Genomic DNA, 20,976 nt, shown 5'->3' on the forward strand with positions numbered 1-20,976 from the left:
GAGCCGGTTGATATTGTGTATCTGGATTTTCAGAAGGCGTTTGACAAAGTACCTCATGAAAGACTCCAGAGGAAATTGGAGAGTCATGGGATAGGAGGTAGTGTTCTATTGTGGATTAAAAACTGGTTAAAAGATAAAAAAACAGAAAGTAGGGTTAAATGGTTAGCATTCTCAATGGAGAAGGGTAATTAGTGGGGTTCCCCAGGCGTCTGTGCTGGGACTGCTTCTTTTTTAACATATTTATAAATGACCTAGAGATAGGAGTACTAGTGAGGTAATTAAATTTGCTGATGACACCAAGTTATTCAAAGTCATGAAATCACGGGAGGATTGTGAAAAATTACAAGAGGACCTTATGAGACTGGGAGACACGGCATCTAAATGGCAAATGACGTTTAGTGTGAGCAAATGCAAAGTGATGCATGTGGGAAAGAGGAACCCGAAATTATAGCTACGTCATGCAAGGTTCCACGTTAGGAGTCACGGACCAAGAAAGGATCTAGGTGTCGTCGCTGATGATACGTTGAAACCTTCTGCTCAGTGTGCTGCTGCGGCTAAGAAGCAAATAGAATGTAGGTTATTATTAGGAAAGGAATGGAAAACAAAAATGAGGATTTGATAATGCCTTTGTATCGCTCCACTGGTGCGACTGCCACCTCGAATATTGTATTCCAATTCTGGTTGCCACATCTCAAAAAAGATATAGGGGAATTGGAAAAGGTACAGAGAAGGGCGACAAAAATGATAAAAGGGATGGGACGACTTCCCTATGAGGAAAAGCTAGAGCGGCTAGGGCTCTTCAGTTTGGAGAAAAGGTGGCTGAGGGGAGATATGATAGAGGGTCTAATAAAATAATGAGTGGCGTTGAACGGGTAGAAGTGAAGCGTCTGTTCAGCTTTCCAAAAATACTAGGACTAGGGGGCATGCGATGAAGCTACAATGTAGTAAAGGTAAAACGAATCGGAGATACTTTTTCTTCACTCAACGTGTAATCAAACTACTGGAATTCGTTGTCAGAGAATGTGGTAAAGGCAGTTAGCTTAGCGGAGTTTTAAAAAGTTTGGACGACTTCCTAAGGAAAAGTCCATAGACCGTTATTTAATGGACTTGGGGAAAATCAACTATATCTGGGATAAGCAGTGTAAAAATGTTTTGTACTTTTTGGGATCGTGCCAGGTATTTGTGACCTGGCACTGTTGGAAACAGGATGCTGGGCTTGATGGACCTGTGGTCTGTCCCAGTATGGGCAATACTTATGTACGTATGTTCTAGCTTTGTGAATCTGTTTAACTGCAGTATTTTTAATTATAATCTATATATATAAAAGGCACCCCAACGTTCTGAAGCCTCCACGGAAGTTGAGGCGCCCGAGATATCCGGTGTGCCCTGGAGTGTCTGCACCGCCCTCGAGCTCAAAACGTCATGACGCGTCAAAACGTCATGACGTCGAGGGCGGAGCTATTGACACCTCCAGGGCCAAAACGGCCCACAGCGAACAAGGCAAGTAAGCTTCGAGGGACGGAGGGAGGGGGCCCCTTGCTAGCGCCCCATTTCATTCCGCTCAGAAACGGGCATTTTTTCCTAGTTGTTTTAATAGATGAGGTTTTGAGTCCTTAAAAAAGATTGTTTCCATAGTCTAAAAGGCTGACGACAATGCAGTGGTCAGTGTGTGAATGGCAGGAATATGCAAAATGGGATGTAAAGTTTGAATCAGCTGCAACCAAAATATTCTTTTATGGTTGAGATGTATGAGCAGAAAGTAAGTTTGATCTATGACAATACCTGAAATTCATACTGAGGATACTACAGGAATAAGATGCCTATGTATCCATATATTAGGCTAATTTTGGGATTGAAAAGATACAGTTCTGTGAATGCTTTCTATTCCAAGCTGCACTGGCTTTCGGTAGAGGCATGAATACAATTTAAAGTAGGAATATCAGTATTTAAGGTATTGATGGGTGAAGCTCCAAATTATCAAACGGATTTAGTTACTCTGCTCAGTGGTTCAAAAACACTCGTAATACGTTCATTAATCTATGGCTGAAGTCTGTAAATCAGTTTACCGCCTCTCTGTCATATCAAATGATGGCAATGTGGAACTCCATACCAATTGTGCAAGACTTTATAGAAATTATTTGGGGTTCTGGAAAAAGTTAAAAACCTATCAGTACTATAAATTTGGTTTATCAAGTAGTGCTTAATATTTTTAAGCTATTGGTCTTATAGTACCGGCATTCCTAGACAAATTGACTCTAGAATCTTAAAGCTGTAATTCACTCGAACTAGTAAATATTGATGGAATATCAGACTGGATTATAATGTAAAAGAGATTGCCATGATCATTTTCAAAGCACATAGACTTACAAATATTACTTTCAGGCTCATTTTCGAAAGAGAAGGACGCCCATCTTTCGACACAAGTCGGAAGATAGGCGTCCTTCTCACACGATCGCCCAATCGATATAATCGAAGCTGATTTTGGCTATCCCAACTGCTTTCCATCGCGGGGATGCTCAAAGTTCACGGGGGCGTGTCAGAAGCGTAGCGAAGGCAGGACTTGGGCGTGCCTAGCACATGGACGTCCTTGACCCATAATGGAAAAAAAAGGGCGTCCCTGACGAGCACTTGGAAGACTTTACCTGGTCCTGTTTTTTTATGACCAAGCAACAAAAAGGTGCCGCACTGACCAGATGACCACCGAAGAGAATCGGGGATGACCTCCCCTTACTCCCCCAATGGTCACTAATCCCCTCCCACCTAAAAAAACATGTTTAAAAATATTTTTTGCCAGCCTCAAATGCCATACTCAGGTCCATCCACAGCAATATGCAGGTCCCTGGAGCAGTTTTAGTGGGTGGCAATGCACTTCAGGCAGGCGGACCCAGGCCCATCCCTCCCCACCTGTTACACTTGGGGTAACCCACCACAAGCCCACTGTACCCGCATCTGGGTGCCCCTTCACCCGTAAGGGCTATGGTAGTGGTGTACAGTTGGGGGGTAGTGGGTTTTGTGGGGATTTGGGGGGCTCAGCACACAAGGTAAGGGAGCTATGCACTTGGGAGCAATTTGTGAAGTCCACTGCAGTGCCCCCTAGGGTGCCCAGTTGGTGTCCTGGCATGTGAGGGGTACCAGTGCACTACGAATGCTGGTTCCTCCCACTACCAAAGGGCTTGCATTTGGTCATTTCTGAGATGGGCGTTCTTGGTTTCCATTATCGCCGAAAATCAGAAACGACCAAGTCTAGGGACGACCATCTCTAAGGAAGACCTAAATTTCAGGATTTGGGCATCCCCGACCGTATTATCGAAATGAAAGATGGACGTCCATCTTGTTTTGATAATATGGGTTTCCCCACCCCTCCACTGGGATGTTTTGCGAGGACGTCCTCAGCAAAAACGTGGGCGTCCCTTTCGATTATGCCCCTCCACGTAACTTTGTAAGTCTATTTGCTTTGAAAATGAGCACCATGTACATTTCCTAAAATTGATTACTTCTTCAATGTTTTCTAAGCTGAGTTTTGATCTGTTGTTTTGAGCCAGTTAACAATAGTGGAAACGTTATCTAAAATTCCATGGAATGGATGTGTTTCAAAAAGATTGAATGTTGCTGAACATCACAGATATAAAGAAATGGTGTAAAACCTATTGACTGGGCCAAAAAAAAGATAGAAGAGCCAGAAAAAATATTAAAGAGACTAGGAGCTAATATATAGCCTTGCAAAATGTATCAGGGCATCAAAAGAAAGGAAGAATGGAGGTTATTCCTGTGGACAGAAAAGCTCATAGCATTCAAATATCGCTCTTTCCAAAAAGTACTGGGACTAGGGGGCATGCAATGAGGCTACAAAGTAGTAATTTTAAAACAAATCGGAGAAAATATTTGTTCACGCAACGTGTAATTAAACTCTGGAATTCTTTGCCAGAGAACGTTGTAGGGGCCGATAGCTTAGTGGGGTTTAAAAAAAGGTTTGGATGGCTTCCTAAAGGAAAAGTCCATAAGCCATTGTTGAAATGGCCTTGGGGAAAATCCACTGCTTATTTCTAAGATGGGCACCATAAAATGTATTGTACTGTTTTGGGATCTTGCCGGGTACTTGTGAACTGGGTTGGCCACTGTTGGAAACGGGATGCTGGGCTTGATTGACCTTTGGTCTGTCCCTGTATGGCAAACTCTTATGTTCTTATGATATTTTTCTCGTCAGCTGTTGTCAATTTGATGTGATTTGTAAGGCCTGTGTTACAAAATACCCCAAAGTCAGTCTGCCTTGGATGTAATACATTGAATTAGTTGGTGTGTAACTACTTTTCTCCAAAATTTTTTGAAATGAAGGGTAGGTGAGAGATCGGGCAATAGTTAGAGTAATGAATTATGGAATGAATAAATGCCAGGTGGCTATTAAATTTTTGCACAAAGTAATAGGAAGCAGCATCCAGAAGGGATGGTGTAGCCTTCATATCATTCAAAGATTTCTCTACAGTTAGGATTGACCAAGGCCATGCCAAGGGTCTGTGGCGCCCCCCCTGCAGATGATCAGTTGGCGCCCCCCCCTTGCAGTTGCGCCCCCCCCCCCCTTGAAGGTGATCGCTGCCCTCCCGCTTCCTGGGCCATGTCCCAACTGCCCGCCCTCTTCTCCCCCCCCAAGATCCCTTTTAAATTTACCTCCGGCAGCGAACGAAGGCACAGCGCAGCATCAGTGGAGGCGGCGCTCCCGACGTCTCTAGTCTTCCCTTCGCTCTATGTCCCGCCTTCTTCTGACGTCATTTCCTTGACGTCAAAAGAAGGCGGAACACTAAGCGAAGGGAAGACTAGTAGAGACGTCGGGAGCGGCCGCCTCCTTCACTGACGCTGCTCTGCGCCTTCGTTTGCTGCCGGAGGTAAATTTAAAAGGGATCTTGGGGGGGGGGGAGAAGACGGCGGGCAGTTGGGACATGGGAGAAGGCAAGGTAAGCATGGCGCGGGGGGGCGCCCCCCAGAGGACGGTGCCCTCCTGCCGTGCTTACCTCGCTTACCGTGTTGGCATGGCCCTGGGATTGACGAAAGATTGAATGATGTGAGAGTACTGTAATGAATATCGTCATCAGTGGGAGTAAAGACAGAGGGGTTTGGATGTAGAAGCATTTCTCCATGAATAATGTCACGGTTGTGCCCTGGTTTCAGGCTCTCAGTCATCTTGCACCCCTGGTGGCCAGGCCTGGTGGCTGTATGGGATTGTCTGTGTGCTGTTTCCCGTTCCAGACTTCATTCCAGTCCGGATCTTCCGGCCTGCCAGACTTGCTTGTCTTGTTTGAGCCTGCACAGCACCTGTAGCTGCTTGGTGATTGCTGCAGCTGAATCTCAGCTGCTGCCTGGCTTATTAGCCATTTGGAAACTCTCTGCTTTGCCTTTGCATCGCCTAAGGCCTTGGTTTGTTGCACTTCTGCCTAGCTTGGTTTTATTCTAGTTCCGTGTCTGATGCTAGTTAGTCTGTGTGTAGTTTAGCTTAGGGTTATTGTTTGTTTCCTAGACTTGTTCCTTGTCTGTCTTTTGTGTTTAGTTTCTGTTTGTCTATGTTTCTTGTTCAGTGGCTGCCTGGCAGCTTTCAGTTCTGTCTCGTGTTTGTCAGTGTTTGTTCCCTGTTTTAGTGGCTGCTTGCAGCTTCCAGTTCCTACCCTGTCCTGTAAGTCCTGTCGGCCGCCCTGCAGCCAGGGGCTCAACTCCTGGGGAAGGGTGGCTAGTGCAGGTGAAGTCTTGCTGTTCCTGTCTGAGTTCTATCTGGTCCTGGTGTGGGGTGGTTTTGCCTGCCACTGCCGCTCCTCAGCAGTGGCCCAAGGGCTCACAAACCTAGTTCCTGCTTTTGGAAAACGTGACAAATAAAATGTGGAATCAAGGGGAGCTGAGCTTTGGTCAGAGGAAATATGAATTGTATATTAATTAATTATTTACAAAATTTATATCCCGCATTATCTTAAATGTATGGGTTACAAAAAATCATTGTTTTGGGAGTCACGTGACGCAATGCACGCGAGCGGTCGCTAACAGATTTGCTCCGTGCCTAATCCCGCATTCATCTGCGCTAAAACTTACAAAAACGGGAAAGATCATCGCGTTTCTGTCCGGGAATCCTACCCTTACTGCTGGAAAGCTGTGAGCGGAGAATTTTGAGCTGGTGATGGCGGCGAAAACTCTGAGAAAAAGATAAAGACAGAGGCAGAGCTGGGGAAGACAAAATGGCGGCCCCTGCAAGTCCATCGGATCAGCGGTTAGCTCCGCATGGACTGCAGAAATAGTTGGAGAGGTAACAGCTGCCTCTAGAAGGTATACTGGATAGGAACTACAGGGGCTGGACCAAAAACTGGAAGGAATAAAGGACAATATGACCCAACTCAGCCAAGACATGGCAGGTTTCCAACAACGAATGGGCCTTTGGAGGATCAAGTCTCAGCCATGGAGCAAAGTACGCTAAAATGTTAAAGCTGGTAGAAACACAGGCGGAAAAAACTTGAGGACCTAGAGAAACCGGTCCCCGACGTAATAATCTGCGCTTTGTGGGGATACCTGAGGAATTAAGCGATCGGGACCTACCGCTCATTTTTGGAGGACTGGCTGGTAAACGAGCTTAAGCTGCCTGTGGATATGGGGCCATTGATAATAGAACGAGCTAATTGTGTGGGACCCCTGCGCCAGCAGAACGAAAATAGGCCCCGAGTTGTGATCTGCTGGGTGCTCAATTTTGCCCAAAAAAAGCGGCAATTAGGCAGGCTGTCCAGAGTGGAGCCAGACCTGAAATAAAAAACCAAAAGATCCTTTGCTTCCAAGACATATCAATCACGGTGGCAAGCGCAACGGAAGGCCTTCCGCCGGACTGGTGAAACACAAAATTAAAATTTGCGCGATGTACCCAGCCTAAGTTGAAAATATTTCACCAGTCTGGAACTAAAATATGCGAAACGGTTCCAGAGGCCCAGCAGTATGTTAGGCAAATATTAAATACAGGGGATTGAATTTGGGGCCTACTCAGGGTTTAAATTAAATCTAGAGAAATCTGAGGCTTTAGCTAGCAAAGTAAACATAAATGAGGTATGGCAGGGAAGTTTTCCTCTTAGATGGGCGACGGGCAGGTTCACATATCTGGGAATTATGTTGACTCCTAAGACCTCTATGAAGGCTAACATTCCCTTATTGCTGGACCAGACTAAACAGCAGCTAGAGAGCTGGAATTTACTACAACTGCCCTTAATAGGCACAATATGTCTAATTCGAATGATCATACTCCCAGCAGGACACCAATCACACCTTTGAATCATTGTGGGTTGAAATTCCATGTATAAAAGGGAAAAGGACGGTGATAGGAGTGTACTACCGTTCACCTCGCCAGGATGAGCAGGTAGACGCAGAAATGATAAAAGAAATCAGAGACGCAAACAAAATGGGCAATGTGATAATAATGGGTGACTTCAATTATCCAAATATAGACTGGGTAAATGTACCATTGGGACACGCTAGAGAGGTACAATTCCTTGATGAAATCAAGGACAGTTTTATGGAGCAGCTAGTGCAGGAGCCGACGAGAGAAGGAAAAATTCTAGACTTGGTCCTTAGTAGAGTGCATGATCTGGTGAGGGACGTTATGGTACTGGGGCCGCTTGATAACAGTGATCATAATATGATCAGTTTTAATATCAACCTTGAAGTAACTATACACAGGAATTCAAATACGTTAGCATTTAACTTTAAAAAGGAGACTATGATAAAATGAGAAAGAACGGTGGAAAAAAAACTTAGGGGGACAACTGAGAGGGTAAAACTGTACAACAGGCATGGACGCTGTTCAAAGATACCATCCTGGAGGGCCAGTGGCAAACATATTCCACTAATTAGAAAAGAAAGACGGAACTCCAAAAGACAGCCGGCCTGGTTGAAAAGTGAGGTGAAGGAAGCTATTAGGGCTAAAAGAAATGCCTTCAGAAAATGGAAAAGAAGGAACCGTCTGAAAATAACAAGAAGCAGCATAAGGCGTGCTCAAAGCAAAGGCAGGCGCAGATACAGAAGTCCAAGAGGGATTACGAAAAAAAGATCGCATTAGAGGCAAAAAAAACATAGTAAAAAACTTTTTTCGGTATATTAAAGCAGGAAGCCGGCAAAAGAATTCTTTGCTTCGGTCGTCACCGAGGAAAGATTGGGAAGGATACCGGTGGCGGAAATGATATTTCAAGCGGACGAGTCGGAGAAAACTTACTGACTTCACGGTAAACCTGGAGGACGTAATGGGGCCGTTCGGCAAACTGAAGAGTAGCAAATCTCCTGAACCGATGGGATTCATCCTAGAGTCCTGTAGAACTGAAAAATGAGCTTGCGGAGCTACTGCTAGTGATATGCAATTTATCCTTAAAAGCGAGCGTCGGTACCGGTAAGATTGGAGGGTGGCCAATATAACGCCTATTTTTTTAAAAAGGTTCCAGGGGAGATCCGGGAAATTATGGCCCGGTGAGTCTGACGTCGGTGCCAGGGAAAATGGTAGAGACTATTATCAAAAACAAATTTACAGAGCATATCGAGGGACATGGATTACTAGGACCCAAGTCAGCACGGCTTTTTGTGTGGGGAAATCTTGCCCCTGACCAATTACATCAATTCTTTGAAGGAGTTAACAAACATGTGGACAAAGGGGAGCTGGTTGATATTGTGTATCTGGATTTTCAAAAGGCGTTTGACAAGGTACCTCATGAAAGGCTACAGAGGAAATTGGAGGGTCATGGGATAGGAGGAAAGGTCCTATTGTGGAATTAAAAACTGGTTGAAGGATAGGAAACAGAGAGTGGGGTTAAATTGGGCAGTATCACAATGGAGAAGGGTAGTTAGTGGGGTTCCTCAGGGGTCTGTGCTAGGACCGCTGCTTATTTAACATATTTATAAATGATTTAGAGCATGGGATTAACTAGCGAGAGTAATTAAATTGGCTGATGACACAAAGTTATTCAAAGTCCGCTAACTCGCGACAGGATTGTGAAAAATTACAGAAGGACCTTACAAGAGCTGGGAGACTGGGCGGCGCAAAATGGCAGATGACGTTAATGTGAGCAAGTGCAAGATGATGCATGTGGGAAAAAAAGAACCGAATTATAGCTACGTTCATGCAAGGTTCCACGTTAGGAGTTATGGGACCAAGAAAGGGATCTGGGTGTCGTCATCGATAATACACTGAAACCTTCTGCTCAGTGTGCTGCTGCGGCTAGGAAAGTGAATAGAATGTGTGGTATTGTTAGGAAAGGTATGGAAAACAGGTGTAAGGATGTTATAATGCCATTGTATCACCTCCATGGTGCAACCGCACCTTGAGTACTGTGTTCAGTTCTGGTCGCCGCATCTCAAGAAAGATATAGTAGAATTGGAAAAGGTGCAGCGAAGGGCGACTAAAATGATAGCGGGGATGGGACGACTTCCCTATGAAGAAAGACTAAGGAGGCCTAGGGCTTTTCAGCTTGGAGAAGAGACGGCTGAGGGGAGACATGATAGAGGTATATAAAATATTGAGTGGAGTGGAACAGGTGGATGTGAAGCGTCTGTTCACGCTTTCCAAAAATACTAGGACTAGGGGGCAGCGATGAACTACCGTGTAGTAAATTTAAAACAAATCGGAGAAAATGTTTCTTCACCCAACGCATAATTAAACTCTGGAATTCGTTGCGGAGAACGTGGTGAAGGCGGTTAGCTTAGCAGAGTTTAAAAGGGGTATACGGTTTCCTAACGGACAAGTCCTAAACCGCTACTAAATGGACTGGGAAGAATCCACAATTCCAGGAATAACATGTATAGAATGTTTGTACATTTGGGAAGCTCGCCAAGTGCCCTTGGCCTGGATTGGCCGCTGCCGTGGACAGGATGCTGGGCTCGATGGACCTTTGGTCTTTTCCCAGTGTGGCATTACTTATGTACTGCAAACAATACCCATATGTTTATTGCGCAAAGATCTTTGAGTCTTTAATCGGTTGGTAGTGAAGTTTTGTTGGGCAAACAAGAAAGCAAAGATGAAATACCAATGGATGTTGGGGGATGGCAACAAGGGGGGTTGGGATTACCAGTTCTGGAGCAGTATAATATGGCCTGCCTGTTAAGATTTATTAAAGACTGGATTTTTGGTACCAACTACTACACGCCTCTTGAGACTGAAGAGACCTTGTTTGCACCTTTACGACCACAAGCTTTGGTACAAATAGAGAAAACTCAAATACCTGTAAGATATCGGCACAATCTGCTGCTATGTCCTCTGAGGAAGGCGTGGAAATTTTTGGAGAAAAGACTAGGTATATGAACTGGAGCAACAGAACTCCTACCTATTAGGGGGAACCCACTGTTTGAGGCGGGTATAGAGAATGCAGTTTTTCGCCGATGGGAAGAACGTGGACTGATAAGCTTAGGCGATATACTAGGTGAAATGGGAGATTCAAACTCTAGAGCAGTTGATGGGGGCAGACGCTATGCAATGGGGAGACACATATGCCTTTTGTCAATTAAAGCACTTTGTTCAGTCTGTGAATAAGGATAGACTTGCACAGAAATTGGGAGCAAAGATTAAAAAATTTTTTGAAAAAATCTCAGAGACAAGTCCCTCCATTTCAGGATTATATAGGGCCCTGTGGGAGGAAAACAAACTAAAAAATGTAACACACTTAAAAGAACGTTGGAAAAAATATCTCGGAGTCAGCCTAGCAACATGGGATATTAATAAGCAGCTGAAAAGGACTCTCAGATTGATAAGTGGAGCACAATATAGGGAATGTGCCTTCCGATTTATCCATAGAGCTTACATGACTCAAGTACAGCTGGTGAAGTTTGGGGGGATACAATCGGCAGTATGCAGGAGGTGTGGGGTGCAGAAAATTCCTTTTACCATGGTTTCTGGAGTTGCAGAAAACTTAAAGCATTTTGGGGGAAAATAGCTCACTATTTGATTATTCTAATGGGTCAGCAGGTAGCATGCACACCCTGGCAGCTGTTGCTGAACCTCCCAGGATCAGTCAGGGGAGTGATATCAAGGGGCAGCCTATTATTCTGCAAATTAACGTTGCTGGCAAAGAAATGCATTCTGCAATATTGGACAACAGATACGGGCCCAGAATATTGGCATTGGCGGAATCTAATTCATCAACTGGTGGTGTGGGAGGCAAAAGAAGCTAGGAGTGGCCCCCAAAAAAGAATTACATTCCTGAAAATATGGGCATATACTTAGATTCTTTGAACCCTAGGAGTAGGAATTTAATCCTTAGGGTGCTGTAGTGGATGGTAGATGATTGGGGTAGTCATCGGCATGGGTGGAAAATGGGGGATGGAGGGTGGGGGGACCAGGGGGGATTACATGAGTGGTGAGAGAATCATTGAGGAGAATGAACCATTGAAGACAAGAGATAGCCATATGGCAGCACAAAGATTTGTATAAACTACAAGTTCAAGCTACTTAGTTTTCCAATGGGGGATTAACCTGGTTTGATGGGGGAAGGTCCAAGAACCCTGACCTCCCTCATCACTGTACCTGAATTACTTTGGATTTCAACCGAGAACTTCATTTGGACCTGATTTCATTCATGTATGTTGGATAATGATTTTGTACAAGAGGGTTGAGGGGGGAGGGGGAGGGAATGCAATGGGGGGGGGGGGGAGAACAATCAGATAATGAACAATTTGCTCAAGAATATGGTTGTATTATTTTATTGCTGTTCAATAAAAAATGTTTAAACATAAAAATCATTTGTTTTATTGATAAAGGTTGTAGTGAAGATTTCTGCTGAAAAAAAATGTTAGGTATAGTTGTGGAGCTATTTAGATTGGTCTAAGGAATTCTCAGTACATGAGAAGTAGAACTGATGTTTGGCAGTTTTATTAACCGAATTATAGAGAGGGCAGAAACGGCTATTTTATGACCTAAAACTTTGCTGCAATTGTCCTATTGTCATCTTTGCACAGGGTCCACTAATTCTGTTTTGTTCATCTTTCCTGGAAATGTTGCTGCATTTCTTGCTGTCCATAGTCATTGGCCTTCTCCAGTCATCTTGTAATTTGATCGATCCTGACCACAGTAACAAGCCTAGTTAGATATTTTTTTTCTTTTTGCAAGTTTGTCATTTTCAAAGCTATGAGCTAAAGTAATGTGACATTTTTTTAAAGAATCCCAAGTTTAATCCCAAAATTTAGTTTATGAAATTGAATATTAAAAGTTTCTGTAAAAATATAAAAACCTTTCTTTTATATGGATTTTTGTTTGATTTTTTTTTTTGCTACTGCTGCTGCCTTGCCTCCACGTCTGCTGAGAATCACAAAAGTCTATTTTAAATGAACTAGTTATTCTCAATCACTGAGCAGATAGCCATAAGCAAACTGTATTTTAAAGCTAAATAGTGTAAGTCTGATCTGGTTATGCAAATTATTTTGTAAAAGTAAATCCAACAAAGGTTTGTATCTTTTTGTAATATATGTCCTAAATGATTTTTTGATCCAGAAGAAGCACAGATGCTGATCTGTGACCTGATCTTACAGTTTGGTCATCCTAAGAAAGAAGAAGATGAGAACATGGCTTCTGGAGACTACAATTTCAAAACTCCGCTTCCACCATCATCTGAGCTTACGCCTGACCAAGCTTCTGATATCTGATTTCCTGTGATAACAGCAAGAGTTTTAGGATTTTTCATTAATTTTTATTGCAGTTATATGACTTACGCTGTGTATAATTATACATTTTCTAAATAGTATGGTATTTCAGCAAATGTCCAAGGATTCCAGATTTGCAGTTTGTTAGGGTTTGGGGAATTTATAACAGGCATTCTTTCTCTTTAAAAATTATCCCATGGAAAGCACATGTACTTTTACACCTACCATTTAATATACATATGTTTCCTGGCTTACTTTATGCAGATATGCTTGTAATAAAGTATTCATGTAAACACTAACCTCGCCCCTAGAAGTGCCTCCACTTAATTCGAGTAAACATGTGCACATACCAGCTGTAAATCTGGACAGTTTAAATAAAAAGCTATTTCTTTGTTCAAAACACTGTTTTATACTGGAGATACTTTTTTAAATGATTCCAAAGGAGAAATTTTTAAAAAAATTTCCATCCATAGACTTTACATCAGTTTTTGAAGGGAAACATTCCCCTTTGAAAATCTGACTTGGGAAAAGTACATGCACAAATCTGATATTTTGAGATGAAAACTTACAATCCAAAAGTATGCAAATGTACTCTGTTCTCCAACCCCACCCCACCCCTGGGAATACCTCACCAGTGCATTTACTTGTGCATACATGTGTGTATGTGCTGAACAATTTTTAAAAGCATAATTTCTTTGAAGTCAGAATGATTAAATATTTTGACACCCACCAGACAGGATTTAACAAAGATCTGGGTTTTCTACCCCATTATAAACCATATAAATGTACTGCTTTGAAAAACGGTACTGCTTTGTCACCCTCCTGTCTCCTTGCATATCTCCCTGTCCCTCATCCACCCGACTTTTCCTGTCTCTCACCTATCCACCCCCATCCTGTTAGACTGTCACTGGAATGCTTTGATGTTTCACTTACATATACTGTCATCTACCAACATTTGCTTATTTCCGATCTGACGAAGAAGGGCAACCTTTGAAAGCTAATCAAGAAATGTATTAAGTTACGTCCAGTAAAAAAGGTATCATCTTAATGTTTAGTAATGCAGTTGTTCCTATTATCTCATTTGTTTCCTTTCCATATCTCCCTTTCTCCTATCAGGATCTACATTGAAAACCTTGAACATATGTCTCTTCCTAGTTCTGCACCTCTGGAAAGCTGGGCTACATACAAGAATATATAATGGAACTATCAGAATGTTACAGCATAGCTCAGGGAAGGTTTTAGTCTTTTCCATTTCCATTGGACAACTGTGTCACTATAAAGTGTCGGTTCCCCTTGCTTGATTGACGTTCAAAACTGTCCTGTGTAAGACAAATTTTACTACAGAAAACTACATTATTAGTTGTTGCATTTGTATCCCACATTTTCCCACCTCTTTGCAGGCTCAATGTGGCTTACATAGTACTGTAAACGGCGCTAACCGAGTCCGGTGTGAACAAATACAAGGTGTGAGCAATATCAAGGTGATATTATAGTAGAATGAGGTACATGTATGGTAAAGACAATTGGGGAGAACTTAGAGAGGGAGAGGAAGAGTTAGGATATGTCCATTATGGTCTTTGGTTACGTTGTGTCGCAAATGTCCAGGTTTTTTATGTTGGGTCGGTGGGGTATGCCCTTCTGAACAGATCTGTTTTTAGTGCTTTTCGGGAGTTCAAGTGGTCAAATGTAGTTTTTACTGCTTTTGGTAGTGCGTTCCACAGTTGTGTGCTCAGGTAGGAAAAGCTGGATGCATAAGTGGATTTGTATTTGGTGTGGCTTGGATCTCTTTCAGGGGGAGAAAACTAACAACTTATAGCAGCAGCTTCAGAGAGCATTTTCCATCTCACAGATAGGCTGCAGAGAATACCTTCTCCTGCTTTAGACTTAGCCTGGCCTCAGAATGACATCCTATAGTATATCTCCTATCAAACTGAGCTCTCTTTTTCATCAAGCACTGCCATTTCCTCCCCTCACCGTCCCCACTGACAGTTTGAACTTCGTGGGTGTGGCTTGGATCTCTTTCAGGGAGAGAAAACTAACAACTTATAGCAGCAGCTTCAGAGAGCATTTTCCATCTCACAGATAGGCTGCAGAGAATACCTTCTCCTGCTTTAGACTTAGCCTGGCCTCAGAATGACATCCTATAGTATATCTCCTATCAAACTGAGCTCTCTTTTTCATCAAGCACTGCCATTTCCTCCCCTCACCCTCCCCACTGACAGTTTGAACTTCGTGGGTGTGGCTTGGATCTCTTTCAGGGAGAGAAAACTAACAACTTATAGCAGCAGCTTCAGAGAGCATTTTCCATCTCACAGATAGGCTGCAGAGAATACCTTCTCCTGCTTTAGACTTAATCCTACCCACCCTACCCCTCTACCCACCCACCCCTAGAGTGACATGTCTTATTTAACCTCCCTATCAACCCACTCATTACTTTACCTCACCCATTTCTATTCTTCTATCACCTTCTCCCACTACTCCAACCAGAGTTACACCTAATCACACTGACCACCCTTCAACATCTTCTGTCCTTCTGTGACTGTTCTCTTGTGCTTGACTGCTTAAATATTTTAAATTTAAATGCTTTACTTTTTGTCTATTAGATTGTAAGCTCTTTGAGCAGGGACTGTCTTTCTTCTGTGTTTGTACAGCGCTGCGTACACTTTGTAGCGCTCTAGAAATGTTAAATAGTAGTAGTAGTAGTAGTATTTGAGTCCTTTGCTGCTTGGGTAGTGGAGGTTTAGGTATGATCGTGTTGATTTTATGGTGTTTCTCAGTGGCAGGTCAATGAGGTCTGTCATGTATCCTGGTGCCTCGCCGTAAATGATTTTATGAACAGCCGTGCAGATTTTGAAAGTGATACGTTCTTTGGGAGCCAATGCAGTTTTTCTCGGAGTGGTTTGGCGCTATCAAAACGTGTTTTTCCAAGTATGAGCCTAGCTGCTGTGTTTTGGGCGGTCTGGAGTTTCTTTATGATTTGGTCCTTGCAACCCGCATAGATTCCATTGCAGTAGTCTCGGGAAGAATGGTTTCATGCGTTTGAGTTTCCACATTGAGAAAAACATTTTCTTTATGGTGGATTTCACTTGGGTCTCAAGTGAGAGGTTACGGTCGATTGTTACTCCGAGAATTTTGATGCTGTCTGAGATAGGGAGGGTGTATTCTGGGGTGTTAATGTTTGTGGGTTTGTATGTAATGTATTGGGATGATATGCATTGAGTTTTATATTTCAATATTTTTATTGATGACAAATCAAGCCAAAAACACTTCCAAACAGAGTGAAATACAATCATGCACTTACAACATCGTGCTCAACGAAGTCTAAATTATACCTTTTATCATCACAGTTTTCTCCCACTTTTATCCTCTCGCCTTCGACGCCTTCGTGGCCACACCTCTCCTACTCTCTTCTGCTCACTTTTACTCCTTCTCTTACTCTCAGCCGGTGACATCAATCCCAATCCTGGCCCTCCTCACCAACTATTATCCCAACCCTACAGATCTCACCGTGACCTCTCTAACCTCATCTCTATTCCTCTACTCCCCTCCTCTTCTCTGCCCTTCTCTTGCGCTCTATGGAATGCCCGCTCTATCTGTAACAAACTCCCCTATATCCATGACCTCTTTATCTCGCATCACCTCCATCTGCTCGCCATAACAGAAACCTGGCTCTGCCCTGATGACTCTGCTTCAGTCGCAGCCCTTTGCCGTGGCGGTTATCTTTTTTCACATACTCCTCGCCCTGCTGGTCGCGGGGGCGGTGTTGGACTACTTCTCTCTCCCTCCTCCATATTTCAACCCCTTCTTCCACCTCAATCTCACTGTTTTTCCTCCTTTGAAGTCCACTCTATCCACCTTTTCTCTCCTCTGCCTCTTCGAATAGCGGTCATTTATCGTCCCCCTGATAAGTCCCTTTCATCCTTTCTCAGTGACTTTGATGCCTGGCTTGCCTTCTTCCATGATCCTTCCTCCCCCTCTCTCATCCTTGGTGACTTTAATATTCCTGCTAATGATCCTTCCAACTCTTATATTTCCAAGTTACTCGCTTTAACATCCTCCTTTAATCTCCAACTATGCTCCACCTCCCCCACTCATCAAAATGGTCACTGTCTTGACCTCATCTTCTCTTCCAACTGTTCACCCTCTAGTTTCCTTGCCTCTGATCTTCCCCTCTCTGATCACCATCTTATAACTTTCACACTTAAATCTCCTCCCTCCCAGTCCCGTCCTATCTTATCTAATTTATCTAGGAATCTTCACGATATTGACCCTTCATCTCTATCCTCCCATGTTTCAAACCTCCTCTCTACTGTGGCACCATCCACGTCTGTCAACGAGGCTGTTTCTTCTTACAACAATACTCGATCCTCTGCCTTAGACACTCTTGCACCTTTGATGACCCGCCCTATAAGGCGTACAAAATCCCAACCTTGGCTGACTTCTAATATCCGCTACCTACGTTCCTGTACCCGCTCCGCCGAACGCCTCTGGCGGAAATCTCGGGCCCTTGCTGATTTCTTACACTTTAAGTTCATGCTGACCTCCTTCCAATCTGCTCTTTTACGTGCCAAACAGGATTATTATATCCAACTGACCAACTCTCTTGGCTCTAACCCTCGACTTGTCTTCACCACATTGAACTCTCTCCTCAAGGTGCCCCCTCCCCCCCTTCATTATCTCCTCAGATCCTTGCTGAATTCTTTCACGACAAGGTTCAAAAGATAAACCTTGCATTCTCTACCTCGCCACCTCTCCCTGCACTAGTCCGTTCCCCTCTCTCTCCCTCCCCCTCATTCCCTTTCCTCCTTTCCTGAAGTTACTATTGAGGAAACTACACTTCTCCTTTCTTCCTCAAAATGTACCACCTGTTCCTCTGATCCCATTCCCACCCACCTTCTTAATGCCATCTCTCCTGCTCTTATTCCTTTTATCTGTCACATTCTCAACCTCTCACTTTCTACTGCAACTGCCCTTGCTGCCTTTAAACATGCTGTGGTCACACCTCTCCTTAAGAAGCCTTCACTCGACCCTACTTGTCCCTCTAATTACCGACCCATCTCTCTCCTTCCCTTTCTCTCCAAATTACTTGAGCGTGCTGTTCACCGCCGCTGCCTTGATTTTCTGTCCTCACATGCTATTCTTGACCCACTACAATCTGGTTTTTGCCCTCTCCACTCAACCGAAACTGCGCTTACTAAAGTCTCCAATGAACTATTACTGGCTAAATCCAGAGGTCTCTATTCCATCCTCATTCTTCTTGATCTTTCCGCTACTTTTGACACTGTCGATCACAGCATACTCCTCGATACCCTGTCCTCACTTGGATTCCAGGGCTCTGTCCTTTTCTGGTTCTCTTCCTACCTCTCCCTCCGCACCTTCAGTGTTCACTCTGGTGGATCCTCTTCTACTTCTATCCCTCTGCCTGTCGGCGTACCTCAGGGTTCTGTTCTTGGTCCCCTCCTCTTTTCTATCTACACTTCTTCCCTTGGTTCATTAATATCATCCCATGGCTTTTCCTACCATCTCTATGCTGATGACTCCCAAATCTACCTTTCTACCTCTGACATCTCACCTTGCATCCAAACCAAAGTTTCAGCGTGCTTGTCTGACATTGCTGTCTGGATGTCTCAACGCCACCTGAAATTAAACATAACCAAAACCAAGCTTCTCATTTTTCCCACCAAACCCACCTCCCCACTCCCCCCGTTTTCTATTTCTGTTGATGGCTCTCTCATTCTCCCTGTCTCCTCAGCTCGAAACCTTGGGGTCATCTTTGACTCTTCTCTCTCCTTCTCTGCTCATATCCAGCAGATCGCCAAGACCTGTCGTTTCTTTCTTTACAACATCCGTAAAATCCGCCCCTTTCTTTCCGAGCACTCTACCAAAACCCTCATCCACACCCTTGTCACCTCTCGTTTAGACTACTGCAATCTGCTTCTTGCTGGCCTCCCACTTAGTCACCTCTCCCCTTTCCAATCGGTTCAAAACTCTGCTGCCCCTCTCGTCTTCCGCCAGGGTTGCTTTACTCATACTACCCCTCTCCTCAAGTCGCTTCACTGGCTCCCTATCCGATTTCGTATCCTGTTCAAACTTCTTCTACTAACCTATAAATGTACTCACTCTGCTGCTCCCCAGTATCTCTCTACACTCGTCCTTCCCTACACCCCTTCCTGTGCACTCTGCTCCATGGATAAATCCTTCTTATCTGTTCCCTTCTCCACTACTGCCAACTCCAGACTTCGCGCCTTCTGTCTCGCTGCACCCTACGCCTGGAATAAACTTCCTGAGCCCCTACGTCCTGCCCCATCCTTGGCCACCTTTAAATCTAGACTGAAAGCCCACCTCTTTAACATTGCTTTTGACTCGTAACCACTTGTAACCACTCGTCTCCACCTACCCTCCTCTCCTCCTTCCTGTACACATTAATTGATTTGATTTGCTTACTTTATTTTTTGTCCATTAGATTGTAAGCTCTTTGAGCAGGGACTGTCTTTCTTCTATGTTTGTGCAGCGCTGCGTACGCCTTGTAGCGCTATAGAAATGCTAAATAGTAGTAGTAGTATCCCCCCCGCCAATCCCCCCCTCTATTCTTAGTTATGAGTGTTATTGATGACATTCCTTATCCAAACAATATTGGCATATTACATGCATCTTCTGCTAATATATCTATCATAAAACTGTTGTCAACTCTAGCTGCATCATCAAATTTATGTTTAAATCTGTTTATTAACCTAAAATTCAACCAATACATACATAAAATTACAACAAGATAATATAACTGGTGCAGCCAACATCTGTCAATCCTTCACCTGTCATCAATTGATTCCCCCCCTTTTTATCCCTTTTGCTACATGCCCCCTCCCCCTCCCCCATCCTTCTTCCAAATCAGTCTCATTACGATGATGTCCAGGCTGTATTATCTCATATGTTAACATAACAGTCCGCAAACGTTTAGACATTGATATCCCCTCGTCCCCCCCTTTGATACCTCTGCATTATATTCCAGTAACCTTATGCGTGGTAAGTAATACTGCCCATTATGTCTAGTGCAATCCATTTAATCCTTATTCAGTTACCCAACCCCAAATATATATATTGTCAACCATTCCAAAATATCCCCTTGCCCCCTGTCTACATCTTCCACATATCCCCCCCAACCTGTACTATTATACGGTCCAGCACATCTAACTTCAAGGTCCAGGAACTTCTATCATCCCATTAATCCCCTCCCTTCCCCTAAGAAAACTCTGTCTACCCCCCCCCCCCCCCCCACTTCTTAGCTTCTCTCTATCATGATCTCAGAACTATGTTTACCATTAAACTACGAATTCTATGATTGAGGGATTGTATATGGTTCCCATATTGCCCAGAACTCCTTGGTCCGTCGTAACGAACCTCTGCTATCTTTCGCTTCCCATAGGGCCAACATGTGTAGACTATTTCGCCATTGCCAATAGGATGGAGCTTCCGTTACCAGCCAATGTTGCATGATACAATGTTTCCCTATTATACAAGCTTTATATATAAATTTATGTTCCCAACGTTGAAGAGCAGGCCTAAGTCCTCTATAACCCAATAAACTATCCGAAGGTGTCAGATGGATTTGCTTGTTCAGCAGATATGTACAATAATTCTGTATATGTCTCCAGAATCGTTCCACCTCTCCACATTCCCATAGCATATGGATTAGAGACGGATCTGTATGATCACATTTAGGGCATTTACATTCCGAAATCAATCCTTCATGGAATGCCTGTTTGGGGGAAAATATGCTCTTGTAATTATTCTATACTGGGTCTCTCTATGTCGTGCACTATGTACATGATCTTTAATTGCACTTATATTTGCTAAGATCGCTGTTGCACTAATTGTCATTCCCAAGTCCCATGTCCATCTTTGCGCCACCTCCTATTGTTTAGGCGGCATCACCTTAGTGAGTTCCCTGTATATCCCAGAAACTGTTACCCTTTGGTATCCTGGGGGTAGGAAGAACTGCTCTAACATCTGATACACTTCCCTAGTGTAGCCTATTGCTGTCAGTCTGGTTGTGTACACCTTCACCTGTAAATACGAGTACCAATCAATGTTTTGCTCCCCCACTATCCTCCCTAAATCCTCACATGTTCTCAGCTCTCCTGTATCATGATATAAGTCTGCCACCACTACTACCCCAGATTTGGCCCAAAGATCATATCTGCCTAATGTGAGTCCCGGTTCAAATTCTGCATTCCCTATTAGGGGAAGCATGTCAGTGTATCCGGGTTTACCCCCTAACAATTTCACCAAATATTGCCAGGTTCGTCTCATGGGTTCTAATAGAACATGCCTCCTCCACTGTGGGGGGATTTTCTTAAT

General features: G+C 43.7%; 1 protein-coding gene across 1 annotated transcript in view; it reads left to right on the forward strand.

Annotated features, from left to right (window-relative positions):
- C8H5orf58 (chromosome 8 C5orf58 homolog) overlaps positions 1–13,057 on the forward strand; it is a 65,404-nt gene extending 52,347 nt beyond the window's left edge. The window contains exon 4 of the mRNA XM_030213183.1: positions 12,473–13,057. Coding sequence (XP_030069043.1) covers positions 12,473–12,624 — 152 coding nt within the window. The 3' untranslated portion in view covers positions 12,625–13,057. The remainder of the gene's footprint in view (positions 1–12,472) is intronic.
- The last annotated feature ends 7,919 nt before the right edge of the window (positions 13,058–20,976 follow it).

Source organism: Microcaecilia unicolor, chromosome 8 (genome assembly GCF_901765095.1).
Source record: "Microcaecilia unicolor chromosome 8, aMicUni1.1, whole genome shotgun sequence".
Classification (NCBI taxonomy): Eukaryota; Metazoa; Chordata; class Amphibia; order Gymnophiona; family Siphonopidae; genus Microcaecilia; species Microcaecilia unicolor.